This window comes from Anarrhichthys ocellatus, unplaced genomic scaffold (genome assembly GCF_004355925.1).
Source record: "Anarrhichthys ocellatus isolate YVR2014 unplaced genomic scaffold, GSC_Weel_1.0 scaffold13, whole genome shotgun sequence".
NCBI classification, from domain to species: Eukaryota; Metazoa; Chordata; class Actinopteri; order Perciformes; family Anarhichadidae; genus Anarrhichthys; species Anarrhichthys ocellatus.
In genome coordinates, this window is record NW_022280043.1 from 2,292,511 (window position 1) to 2,306,700 (window position 14,190).

At 39.3% G+C, this 14,190-nt stretch overlaps 1 protein-coding gene across 1 annotated transcript in view; it reads right to left on the reverse strand.

Annotated features, from left to right (window-relative positions):
• Positions 1-5,397: 5,397 nt before the first annotated feature.
• pde11al (phosphodiesterase 11a, like) overlaps positions 5,398-14,190 on the reverse strand; it is a 10,983-nt gene continuing 2,190 nt past the window's right edge. Inside the window, exons 3-20 of the mRNA XM_031853326.1 lie at positions 13,072-13,161; positions 12,783-12,923; positions 12,572-12,636; positions 12,278-12,398; positions 11,988-12,063; positions 11,833-11,900; positions 11,659-11,751; positions 10,399-10,449; positions 10,080-10,226; positions 9,868-9,975; positions 9,363-9,472; positions 9,184-9,274; positions 8,363-8,463; positions 8,059-8,136; positions 7,895-7,958; positions 7,658-7,732; positions 7,415-7,498; positions 5,398-7,293 (exon numbers count right to left, since the gene is read on the reverse strand). Coding sequence (XP_031709186.1) covers positions 7,003-7,293; positions 7,415-7,498; positions 7,658-7,732; positions 7,895-7,958; positions 8,059-8,136; positions 8,363-8,463; positions 9,184-9,274; positions 9,363-9,472; positions 9,868-9,975; positions 10,080-10,226; positions 10,399-10,449; positions 11,659-11,751; positions 11,833-11,900; positions 11,988-12,063; positions 12,278-12,398; positions 12,572-12,636; positions 12,783-12,923; positions 13,072-13,161 — 1,854 coding nt within the window. The 3' untranslated portion in view covers positions 5,398-7,002. The remainder of the gene's footprint in view (positions 7,294-7,414; positions 7,499-7,657; positions 7,733-7,894; positions 7,959-8,058; positions 8,137-8,362; positions 8,464-9,183; positions 9,275-9,362; positions 9,473-9,867; positions 9,976-10,079; positions 10,227-10,398; positions 10,450-11,658; positions 11,752-11,832; positions 11,901-11,987; positions 12,064-12,277; positions 12,399-12,571; positions 12,637-12,782; positions 12,924-13,071; positions 13,162-14,190) is intronic.

Consider the following 14,190-nt stretch of genomic DNA (forward strand, 5'->3'; position numbering starts at 1 on the left):
TGCCAGTGCTCATACTCACCACTTGAGGGAGGCAAAACTTAACAGAATGTCAAGCAGCAGCGTGGCTGTAAAACGTATGCACTTATATACACATACCCCTGAATGCATCAAGTATATCAATGTTAGACATCCTTTTGTGTCCAGATGGAAATCTTGGCCACCAAACATTAAACTTTTTTTTTGTCCATAACTCTAATGATTATTTGTTTGATGAATCGATTAATTGTTTGGTCTATTAAACATGAAATAGGGAAAACACCCATCACAGTTCCCTAGAGCCAAGTTAAGTCTCAGTGATACACTGATAGCACAAAGCAGCACATCCTCGTGTTTGAGTAGCAAATCTTTGGCCTTTTTTTTTTTAACAACAAAAATCATTTTATTTGCTGTTGATTTAATTCTCTGTCAATTGATTTATTGATCAATCATCTAATCGTTTTAACCCTAATAATGTTCCTAGTAAAGTATAAATTGTTTTAATCCCCAATTCGTCAAATCTGTAAATGTGACAAAAAACTTGCATCATACTATTTGTTCATTAATTTAGTTCCAATCCCATTTCTGAGTAAAATCTTCATGTGAATGATTCCTTACTGTGCACTTCCAATGTGAGCTACCTTGAATCTGCATCTTTGAGAAAAGCAACACTATAATGTGATGCTGCTGCACTAACACAACTAAATCTGGAGTGTTCTGTCTTTAACAGCTCTACATTCATTATTTGGGGCATTGTAATCAGACCAATCCGGTTGAATTCTGTTGATTTCAATACACACACAGCACATACCGTATCAACAAGCCGTTGTAACATTTCTGTCTTCACTTGCAGCACAGTGTCAGACTCCAGTCCTGTCTGATGCTTACATAACCAGTGAGCCGCCTGCATGAATCAATTATTCATCTCCATGTCATAACACTGAGAATGCTTTGATTGTGACAGACAGCCAGACAAGGCAGTGCAGTAAATGGCAAAGAGCAAACACGCACCAATCTCCACCGAGTCATCGTGTGACTACTGACTCAAGGACAGCACCTCCAAATCAGACGAGTGTCTCCGCTGCACTTAAAGACTTTTGCCCACAAACAGCCCTCGGCAGTCAGTGAAATCAACAGGAGTCTTTCCACATGCAGGGATTCACAGCGAGCCGTGGTCAGTCCAGGGCAGACAAAGGAGGGCAGACTGCAGTGGTTGATTTAAAGGTCAAGCAGCACAGCACATCTTGATTTATCTGCCAGGATAATCAACCATGAGCATCTGTTCTGGACGACTTGCATGAAGTCAGAGAAAGAATGAAATAATGGCGAGCTGTAAATGTTCAAAGGCTTGTTTTTTAAGGTGGCTGTGATGGTCTCTCTGCACTCAGGGATAAACACTAGCTCTTTTCATGTTATCAGTAAATCATGGGGTTAAAACTCACCATACTTCATAATGACCGTCCTTCACTTCTTTTGTACTTTTTCTGCTAAGTCTTGGCTCTGCAAAACACCACCTGGGACCCAGTGATTGTACAGTGGTTAATTCCCCTGTCATCAGAGCAATGATCAAAGCCCTCCACTGGATCTGGTTTGTCTATAACAGTACAACCTGCTGTTGAAAGTTTGAATGCAGATAATCTTATAACCACTTGTGCTGCAACGGCTCAACAAGCCCACAGTTACGTCACAGTTTGGGTCACAGTTTGGCTTGTTTTGCACATTGAAGAGAAGAAAAACATTTCCAATGTGTTTGAACTCCAAAACATGTGAATAGATAGAGATATTGATTTATTATAATGAGTGATATTTCTATATCATATGATGCTATAACACTGATTGTATACATGAAATAATGCAGGCCACTTAAAAGTAGGCATGTGTTCAGATTATTGCCTCTTTGTGTCTCTGGCACCTCATCAAATAACCAGCAGGCCTGTATTTAAGACAAGACACTACAGGCTAAAACATTGGTTTTCATGCACTGATCAATTTTGAGATTTTGGGCTATTTTGTTTGTACAGCATGTCTTCTTTCAGACTAGTAGAAAGAAAACATCCAAAATATACATTTAGGTGTTTATTGTACTACTTTGACTATTTGCGTCTGCAGATTTCTCCCAAATGAACATTAGATATTGCCTAATTTCCAATTTCAGAAAACCTGCAATAAGGGCTAAAATTATTATTTTTTTTTTTTCATGGCTGTTGACAGAATTTTCTGATTCATCAATAAAACGGATATCCAAAATCCCCCCTGAAAAAAACTTTGAATCTAATATAGCAGCAAAACGAAACCACAAATTGGAACATGGCTTCATCTAATGTTGAGATTTCTGTTCTGTAAATGTATGCAAATTAGCACATCATTAATAAGACAATGCATCATTTGCAAATTTAAACCTTAATTCGACATTTAAGAAACAAATAACTGTCTTAATGTAAGTAATCAACTGAGGAAGTTTCACGATGGTATCTATTAGTTAAAATGTTTACCTTACCCACCTGTGGTGTCTTCCCGTAAAAGTGGTGCAACGGTTCAACAAGTTCACAGTTAAGTTTGGTTTTGCATCCCTAATAACTGCACAAACTGTTTTCTCACAGCCTGAACTAGTGATAATATGATGATCAAATAAAATATGAACAAAAGTTCAAGAACAGCTACTAAATGGATGTTTAGGTGAATTTGTTTTGCTGTTTTCAAGGTCAACAATAAACTCTCAAACTCAATTTTGCTACTTCCTGCTCTTAAATTTGTTTGCATAGTTGATAAAAGTTGATGTTTACAGTGAATGTGGAGATGCATGTCAAACAATGGGATCTTACATTTATGGAAGTAAACATAGAAAAGCCACTGATTCCAGCTCTAACATTGGTGACGTGCTGGTGAATATATGGGATGATTGAAGCCATCACACTGATGCCTGCCATTGCTATTTAAAAAAAACAACTAATAATAGACTTTCAGTGTTGTATCATAAAAAATAGATGGACAAAAAAATAAGCACGAGGCACACAAAGCTATTCCTGGTACATTACCATTAGTATTGAGAGTAGGTATTAATATTCATAGTGTACTTCACACTATTACATTTGCATGGCTTTGCTTGCCGCCGTCTAGTATCTAAAAATGGATATAGGACATTTCCTCCAGATTTACAAAGCGGCAGTAAAGAGTGATCTCATTACTGTGATTATGTTCTCACACACACACACACACACACACACACACACACACAGTGTTTAATACTTTACTGTAGCTCATTCTCAGAGGTTATCGCCTCTTGTTTGGTTTCTATTCTCAGCATCATAAGAAATGACTCAGGATACAATTTAGGTGGATGGATATCTTCGAGATCATTACACAAGTCTCTCTAGGGTGTTTGTTTTTCACCCAGTCATTTAGTGCTTTGTTTGTCAGTGTGTACATATTGCATGTAGTGTCAGACTGAATAGGAGAGAAGGACATTGTGTCTGTGTTCGAGGGAGATAAAACAGGAGAGAAGAGAGGGAGAGAGATCAAAGACTATGGCCCTGTATCAAAAATGAGGTTGGAAGGCTCTCCCTCCTCTCTCCATCCGGCTCTCCCCTGATCATCGACCCTGAGGAGAATAAACTCAATCCATGTTAAATTATAGATTAAGACCCGACTCTGGCTATGGTTTGGCAGCTGGCGGCAGCATGGGCGTCGAGCTGCACTGAGTTTTACACACTTCTGCTGCTGCTACTGTTGCCTTACCTCGCTGCCTTATTAAACATCAAAACACTCACATGTCAGGATTTAAAAGAGACTGTATGAATATGTAAAGATGCTCTCGACAATGTGCTCTCTGTGAGGATGTGGCTGTGTTTTGTTGGCTTCGTGGATGAGTTAACCTTTAGCGTCACTTTTCGGGTCATGTGTTTTTCTCACTGGTGACATTTTATTCATAGATGAGCTCGGTTCTTTTAGCTCCATGATGAGATGATTTGGAAAGTGCTGGTCAACATTAGTTTTTTATGGATATTGCACACTGTTCTTAGAGGGTTCAGGTGTGTTAAAGTGGACAAAGAGAGAGGATTACACACATGGGTGCAAAGCAACGTATAGGCTGCTGTTGTGGACGGGGGGCAGCAGCAAAATGTATTTTAGCCAACTAATAGAAAGGATCACCTAAAGATCAATATCAGTTTAAGGTTACGCTATATTTAGAATATTTTCCAACAGGGAACTGTACTGAAATTTAGTTTTATAGTTTTTAAGGTTTTCCTTTCGGCTCAGTACCCCATCAGAAACTGTCTGAAGGCAAGATAAAGTAGTGAAAATATTCAAAATATAGTGTACACTTAAACGGACACAGATCTTCTTGGTGGTGGATGGCGCAGAGCATCAGAAATGCAAATATTGTATTTCAGTCTCAAAAAGTTATGAATATCCATATCCAGAGGCTCAAGTATGACACAATAAGAAGAAATATTTTCAACTTCAACTTTTGATAATCAGCTATGACAAGATGTTGACATCTGATAAACTATGTGGGCAGTCTGTCATAGACACAGTGCATCGAGTTTAATCATCTTCTTGTTACGGTGGATTTATGACGGTTGTCTGCAACGTTGATGGTGTCAGAGGAACACAATGTTGGTTCAGCTTTTCTGTCTCGTAGCTCCACTTTTGCTGATTCGGTAGGAAGCACAGGCTGAATGCCCCCTTGGCCTACACCCTCTCCTTGCAACACGTTACGTATTTTATATGTTGTAGCCTATGTGTTCTTTACTTTAGTGGGTCTATCATATATAACATCATCCTCATCATGTACAATTCCTATTTTTTTCTTTAGTCATATTCATTGATGTGTTTTATTTGTCTTGTCAATCACTTTGTGACTGTTGCAGCGTGTTCACACAGACTCCAAATCACAGTCTGTTGTGTATGCCTCCCTTATGTGTCAGTATGAGTGGAACAGTTTTGTCAATAAACTTTCCAATAATTTACGGTCAGCAAATAAAGGTGCTTTGTACAAGATCAGGAGCATTTCTATTGCATCTCAACAGAAAGTGCAAACAGAGCTACCAGTGTTTACCTGGGGGGGAGATACGCTTCCGCGACAAAGCAGCCCGGTATTATCAGTTATAACCGCAGTATGAGCTCAGTGCAGTGCAGGGGGCATGAGCTAGCCAGTGGGTGATGCTCACATGCACTAACATGCACTAAATGCACTCACTCACGGCAATGTTAACAAAGCCAAGAGAAGCTCGGATAATAGCTCACACTGAGGGAGAGTGACTTCATTCACTGCTCAGGTTAACATTACTCTACTATAGCAAATATGTGTGTTCTGCTTGTATTAAGGCTCTGTATTGTGTATAAAGCACCTTTAAGTAATTGTGAACAATACCCATGGAAGTCTACATAAATGTATAAATCACAAATTACAACAAATAATCAGTTGCCATGCCACAGCATTTTATTCACAAAACCAGATAGAGATTGATTTACTCCCTTTTATCTGAATGTAGCACTTTCTTATTGTCTAATAATGGCCTTTTATTGGACAGTTTGTAAATAACAGGAGAAAATGCCAATTCCAGATCTTGCATAAATATAGAGTCCGATGTATGAAAAATAATGTGTATAATTTTGGTATATTCTGTGATCGAAAATATAAATCTTTATCTGTTCTCAAAAACAACAGTGCAGCGACAATATTCTTACGGAACAATATGTAGTATATCCCTTACAGTGATTTCATGCAAAGCAAATCTCATAGGGCAGTCAAAGGCATCAAGATAATGTCCAGTATCAACATCAAACATGATACATGCAGTTTCAACATAATCGGCATGCTGCCCAGAACTACAAAACACTGTGATGAATCTCAAACACAAAAGGATATTTAGACATTTCTCATCCTGTACGTAAAGAAGTCTTCTGAAGGCATAGTTTTTGGGGACATTTTCCCTCTTATCCACAGTGAGACAAACTCATGGCTGTTTTTCATGCTGTTGTTTGCAGCTTATAGATTTGTGGAACAATAAAATTAGCCAACAGAAAGTAGATCAGGCGTTACAGACATACAGGCTTGCGTTTGTCTCACCCAGGTGAGAAACAAAGAATCAATGTTTTATAAATATGTTTTATTTATTCCAAAAAAAACTATACCTTTACATTAAAATGCGTTCAGACCCTTTAGACAAAACCATTTGTATTCATCTCTGTCATAACTTTTTCAGGAATTAGGAGATCACACACACACACACACACACACACACACACACACACACACACACACAGCCTGAAGAGTTTGAATTTTATCAATGACTTTCCTCAATCAATACATTAACATTTGGCCTTTCACATTACCTAATTCCTTAATTAGAGATACCAGGTTTTCATGATACACACATGCAATCCACAAAAGAAGTAGACAGCCGAAGGCTTGGTTAACCTACAAACATTGAAAATAATGCCATGCAGCCAAAGATTTGCAACTGAGGTAAGACAGTAAGGAACATTCAGGAACAAGATCATGCTCCGGTCCACATTTATAATGGCAATTTGTGTTTTTATGTGAGAGAAATCACAGTGATTCCTTTCGGTTTTGTAAAGGCGTTCCAATCGGCTTATGGATTTGAGGCAGTTCCCATTACAAAACATTACAGTAGCAAGTGGCCCTCTTTGGTTTCAACAGTAGTCTCTCAATCTTATACTTCTCAGTAATTTAAAGCAATTAGATGGATAGATAGATAGATAAAGAATAAGGAAGAAATGAAGAAAGAAAGAAAGAAATGGGAAACTGCCCTTTAAGTATAGTTTGACCAATATGAATAATCACGCTCCCGAGTTTAACACAGTGACACTCGGGAGAACCAATGTGCTCACTGGATGAAACCTGCCTTTAATCTACCCAGATTTTTAAAAATGATTTAGGGTAGTGCATGTGTTGGGAAATCACAGGATATGGGAGGAGTCCCAGGTTATAAACCTTTACTCAACACTTAGCTTGCTTTACTTCCTTCCTGCAGATATCACGTTGCCAGCTGATGCTGATTAACCATCACAGGAACCTTGGTTTACTCTGCTGCTCAGATCCAGACCGCACTTAGACTTTGACCCAAACTTGGTGTTTTCAACAGGCATCAGAGTCTCTGTGGAGTCTAGTTGTTGATTTGTATCTCTGGCTTGATGGGGCTCAGGACTCTGATCTGATACACCACTCTGATTGGACACTGAGGGTCCGTGTGTCTCCTGATAGGATGAGCAGAGCTCCTGCCATTTGTTTCGGTTGGCATCTATCCCATCCACCATCGGCTGCAACTTCCTGTTGAGCTTCAGCATTGCCTGGGAGCAACACAGGAGAGTACAGTTGATATTCAATCTCCTAAATAAGGTTTTTATTGTTTGGATTTTAAAAACGAGACCCACAGTATAGGTTGAACTTTAGACATCAAGGTTTACCTACCTGATAAAGGGGTTTACATATCCCATCTATCCACTCCAGCTGTAAGACAGGTAGTTCATCTTTGCGATTGCGGTCAAATATGGCCTACAGAGAGGTGATAATCTTCTGTTATCCATGACCAAATCATCATCATTTGACAAAAATGGTCACATAAAGAACATGGTTTGAGTGTAGATTGATAGAAAAGTGAAAAGTGAAACAAATCCTCGTGAAAGATGAGACTTTTAAAGCTTGCTTACTTACCGCTGGGGTCAACTTAAGCTCAGACCTCTCTCTGTCACCCTGTTCAAAGAATTCACTCGTCACCAGCTCTGCAACCTTGGGACATAAATGCCATCTATTATTATTCAATTATTCAACTAAAACTTTAGTATTTTATAAATGCAAATTTATAAAAACTTTTTTTTAACCAAATTCCGGTTATATTTCTACATCTCCAAGCCCTCAAACATAAAAGCACAGATGTGAGACACATCAAACCTGTTTGGATATCTTCCAGGGACGAGTGACTGCGCCTAAATCGCATCCTGTCATCAGCATGGACCTGTTGATGACAACAAAGATGTTTCTAGCTACCTGTTTGGCTCTTCACAGTTAAAGTGATTTGGGCACAGAAAAGTTTTATTCAGTACAAAGGTAGAAACCTGAGAAGTTCTCTGTGTCCTTCATCTGTCCAGCTGAATTCCCCAGACAGAACACACTCAAAGAACTTGGTTCTGCGCCTGACAATGCAACGAGACCGTCAAGGATACAGAAAATGTGAAAAGGCAAAATAAGACACTCAAAGACGGTTTTCATCACACAAGTACAGAAATCTAAACGTTGATTCTCCTAATTAGGTGTAGGAGTTTGTCTAATAATTTGTAATAATCTACTTCAGTTTCACTTTTTACCAATCATGTAGTAAGCTACATCAGAAGCTCTGAATCCGTTAAAAAGGCCACTTACTCAAAGTGCAAAGTAAGGTCTGTAGAGAGAATAGCCTGCTTCAATAGTTGCATCATGTTGCTATACTCTTTAGAGCAGAGGTTTGCAAAGATATTGTGACCCTGTGAGAAGAAAGAATAATACCATATAGCAGGCGCATACACAAAAGCAGGCAAGGATGAGTAATAGCGGCAGAAATAGTGGCTCCTTACAGCCAATGCATTGGTAAAATCATCGCTCACTGTGAAATGCGGCTCCAATTATCAATGCTAATTAGCAATGTATGGACTTTCTCTGTCCTCTGTTAAAATATGTCAATACAGAACACAGTTCCTGATGGTCAAACTGATCACAGCAGTCTCTCAACCGGTGGTCGTTGACGCCGCCTGCCAGCGCCATCCCAAAACTCTTACTGCACACCAGTGGCTTTCTCAAAGACACGTAAAATGTTGAAATATTTCCAAAGAGTAATCTAACATGAAAGTCATGGATGATCATGGTGCTTTTAATTATTTTTTTTATTTTATGCATTTGTGTTTTTATCGTTTTGGTTGTGCTTTCTTGTTGACTTCGCTGTCATCTGTCCCAACTCAGGACATGTGTTGCAAACTAGCTTACGGCTGTAGTATGTGGCAACATTGTATTCGATGCTTCTCTGACAGTGAAAATGGCATTCACATTCATTGGCTAATCTAAATTACAATTCAAACATCATTAAGGAGTAAGTATTCACAAAATATTATATATCACTTCAAGTTAAATACTCCCCGGTCAAGGGAAGCAAACTAAGGATAAATCAGTTCATACAGTAAACCTAATGAAATGAGAAATACTGGTCTGACCTCACTTTGTAGGATCATGACTGCATGGTTGAAGTGATGATGCTCCAGGGTGGCTGATGTCCCGTAGAGCAGAGCCAGAGCAGAACCTGTCCTGCAGGACAAAACGGAGCATTGAAACTCTCAGACGCCTTTCAAACACCTGTTGGTCATCATACTGTAGGCCTGCCTGCCTCACTTACTTGGCTTGAAATGCGTTGTTGGTGCCTCGGTGGTCTAAGTCATGACACAGGCAGCCGACCATCAGTGCCAGTATCTCAGCCTCTGTGAGGACATCCTGGAAATTGGCTGTCTGCCAAAAGAAGAGCAGATTGGCACACTCTTACCCTTTCATTTTGCAGAGTCCACCACAGCTTTCATTCTCTATTCATTCGGTTTTATTTATACTGTATTAGATATTGCCATTAAATAGAGTAGGACAGGAGAGGAGAGGAGAGGAGAGGAGATAAACCTAATGTTTCTCCCGTTATGTTTCCTCTTAATGTTTTGTTCAGTGACTGATTGTTGATTAGTGTACTAAGTCCACAGAGACATATTTTTCTCATAACTTCAACATCTTGTAATCGTCATCAAGGATCTAAGTTTGGATGTTTTTATTTTGGTGGTACATTTGCCTTTGCTGTATTAGACAGTTTGACTGTGACTGAAATTAAGAGTCTGGCAGAAGTCGGAGATCTTGAAACTTACTCTGATCATAACGAACATGCACTGCGACACATTGAAGGCATGCCTCCAGTTGTGATACGCCACAGTTCGATAGTTCTTCCTCACAGTCAAAAGCCAGCGGCATAGAACCTACAAAAAGACAGACATATACAGGTGATATAACTACATGCACACATATACACTGTGGACGCTAGCGCCTGACAAATATATCACAGGACATATAAGGGCCTCACCTCATAGTCAATTTTGAACTTTTGGACGACACCGAGTTCTAGAAACATCCGGAGTGACGCGGTGATCATGGCGTCATTGTCCAAAGAGAAGTCGTTGAAGTGAAACTCATCGATGCCTAACTCACTGCTCAGGGGGATCTTTGCTGCCTTAGGGGGGCAGAGGACAGAGCTATCAATCAGCCAGCAATGGAGGAGGCAAAGCACTAAAATATGTTGCAGACAGTTTTCAAATTACACTTCATCTACACACATCACACATCAGATTTCTGAAAGTTAGTTTAGGTACTGTATATGAATGTTGTTTTCTTTCTGATGTTACCTTAAGTCTGTCAACTTCTACCTTGGAGCAGGTAGCATGGTAGGACAACATCTGGAAAAAAAAACAAATCATGCACTGAGATATATAAAACTGATTCCGATGCTATTGAGGTGAAAAATAAGACCAACTCCTAAAAAGACGCTGTTGTGGAAGATAATCAATGTTCCAAGGATTTTAATGCCTATCTTTCCTACATCTCTTGTTATGTAATCAGGATCAAAGAAAGTACTTTCAAAACCAATTTGTTGCTATACTTTGGGTCTCCTGACAGAAAAGGAAATCCATCAGGTGTCAAAGAAAGAGCAAAGATTATGTGACAGAAGTACAGGAGCGTTGCCTTGTTGCCTTTGATGAGAGCTGAGCAGACTGGCACATGTATTTATCATGAATTATTGAAAGCAGCAGAAATATTTATGGTAGAGAAGCAGAACCATGTTTGCTGAAGGTAATGTGACTGCTCAGGTTAGATACCGGGCAATGGAGCAGAACACAGATGCAGACGCTAATGAATGTGGAGAGCCTCAGTTAGGGTTAATCAGTGACACCACTTTCCTCAGTTACAAGTTTGGCGTCACTCTCTAATTTACTGTTTAGCCCAGCGCACGGTCCAAATAAACCCGTGGTTAGCATCGTCAATCCAAACAAAAACACTTGTTTAGGCAACAACACCACTTAGTTAAGTTAAGGAAAAAATAATGGTTGGGCTTAAAACAACAACATAAACAATATAATATAAGTATGTAAAACATAACAAAACAACCCTAACATACCTTTAAAATAACTCAGTAACACTTTGGGACACAAACATCGGTTTCGAACACCGGCCTCCTGTACTTGTTTGTCCCATCCACCTCCCATCCCTGTCATCACACTCCCGAAGCATTTTCTCTGATTGTCGAATAATGGATGGGTTTACAAAGTTACGTGAAAGCGCAGTGCGTGTCATACAATCGCTAAAGGGTGCGTTGCTATCTGACACTGCGGGGCGTCTCAAAGCGTTTGTAGTTGACAAGCTGGAAATGAGAATTGGCTTGACTGTCAAGTTCTCTAAAGACTGGTGGGTATGGATGATGTATTTCTGTAATATCTCTGTAATTTCACCTCTGTGTTATTTATTTTACATTTTAAACAGACAGGAATGATGGGAAAAGAGAAGGAAAAAAAGTCAAATGTTGATACATAACTCATGTCTTTGAAAGTGGTTGAATTATGGTAAAACAAAAGTAACATTTGCTGTAATCAATAAGTTGCAGTGCTTACATCCAGTGCCACAGACTGCTTGGCCCACGTCTTCTTAACTTGATTGTACATCATAGTGTTGTTGATTCCAAGTCCACAGAATATCACAAATGCCTGTAAACAAAGGAAAATCCAGAGAAAAAAACACTTAAAGTTTTGATGGAACAGCTGCAATTAGAGCTTTAAAAAACAAACCTCAAACAGTCTCTGATCTGCATCATTGAACGTCTTCCTGTCGAGGCGATTCAGAATTTGTGCGACCCCTGCAGAAATGACACACATAAACATCGACTTTAACATGAAAACAGATTTCCCAGTGAGGACAATTGGATTATTTCTGGTCAATTTACCAATTATCTGATGAGTTCGATTCCAGATGGGGACACATAACACTGATCTGATGTGAAATCCTGAGGCTTGATCCGCCTGTAAATAGAGGAAACGGTGACAATCGAGTTTCTGTTTGTTTGAGAAATGGATATTTCAAAGAGCTGCCCGAGCACGCATTTTTTATTTGAGTCAAACATTAATTATAACACAACACATATATTTGTTTTCGTAGGTCTTTGTGATGTGTGTCTGTGTCTACTTGCTGCAGCCTGAAGCATGTGTGTGTCCATGCAGACTATTGTGTTCACACCTCAGCATCAAAGCGTGGGTCCTGACACACATCGCTGATGTTCACAGGCAGCCCTGTGGAAGCCACCAGCTCAGCAATGCTGTTATTGATCAGCCAATCAGAGCACGATAGCTTCTCCATGCTGATGTGCCCAATAACACAAACAGGAAACAATAATCAGGTCCGGCAGCATCAATTATTGAGTGTGTTATGGATTTGTATAAATGCACATCACATGTATTCATTTAAGGTGTGTGTTGTTATTTTGGCATCGCCCCACAGAATGAATAATCTTTTTCATGATGTCCCTTTCACCTGATGTCACGGTCCATCTTGCACAGGGGAGACATGAGTTCAAACGTCTTGGAGAACTTCACAACCTATAGAAGAGACATGTATCAGCTATAAGGACATTTAGCAACAAAGATAGGAGAGTTTCGCACAAGAAAAGCTGCTTGTTTTAACAGAAAAGTTAAAGAAAATGAATTTGTGAGGCCGGAAAAGAACAAACTGAAAAGAGTCTCACAGGTGAGTCGATGTCTTCAAGGAGAAGCACAGAGCAGCGTTCACACTGCAGCAGGGTCAGCGCTCGCTGCATGATCTTCCTAACAATCTTCTCCAGGTCGGTCTGCTCCTCAAACAGGTCGTTGACCACCTCCAGCAGAGCCTGTGGCAACGAGAAAGGTCACTAATGGCTTATGTGCATTGCAGTGTTGACATATATATGTTGAAACATGTATATTTTAACTAAGTCTAAAAATGTAATGCTACTGCTGATTCTCCAGCATCTATAAAACAACCAAAGATTCTCTTACCCTACTCCTTTCATACTCCTTGCGAGACTCCGAAAACAACTTGGCATTGGAAATTGATATTCCACAGAATGGTAGATACATCTGCAGAACCTGAGTAAAAGTACCAAAAAAGTGGTGAAAGGCATAATCAATAATAATGTTATCTATTTGTATGCTAAAAAAGAGGACATAAAACTGGGTAAGAGAAAAGAAAAGATTGAGCGTGGATGGGAGAAGAAAGTCATGATGGAGTTTACTGCTTCTCTGCACACATTTTCTCCGATAGATTGCTTGTTAATGAAGCATTGATCTAGAGAAAGAAGGCATTTAGTGAGACATCAAGTGCTCTAAAATGTCGAGATAAGCTGGCAGATCAAGATGCCAGTGTCTTTGTAGCATAACAGCAGTTACTTTGACTTTGTTTAGAGTTTTGTTTACATTCTCATACAGTCAAATTGTATTTAAAAAGTGTTTAAATTACTGCAAACTCAAAACATTGTTTAAAGTAAAATTTCTTTGAAGTAGAGGCCAGTGAAGAAATGTATTGAGAAAAAATGATTTTCCACAACTTTAATCTGCCACCTTGTGGACAAACTGTTGCAGCTCAACTGAAAGGTGAATAAACATAAACAGTTTGATGATTTCTTTACTAACTAATTGTGTGTCAAATGAGTACCTTTTCTTTTTTTTAGTGCCGGGTTACACACTTAAACAATAAGCCAGTACTTTTCACATATACGAGATACACAATATATTATTTGCTCATCACCAAACTGGGAGAATGAAAATGCATATTTAAGCTGTGTAACAGTAGAAAACAACAACAACTAATGCACACAGATTCTAGTAAGCCCATTCCAAGCAGATTGCTCAGGAAGCAATTGTACGTATATATTGCAAAGCCAGACATATTTAATGCTGCACACTTGAGAGGTTGACCTCCCCCTTTAATTTTTCTTAGGTTTTGCTTCCGAGGGAACGCTGTGCCCCTCTCCAGAGCCATTAAGAAGATTCAGAAGACAAACAGTGTTTTCAGCTGCATGGCTCAAGAGCTTCTGTGTAATAACTGTTAATGTGTGTGTGTGTGTGTGTGTGTGTGTGTGTGTGTGTGTGTGTGTGTGTGTGTGTGTGTGTGTGTGT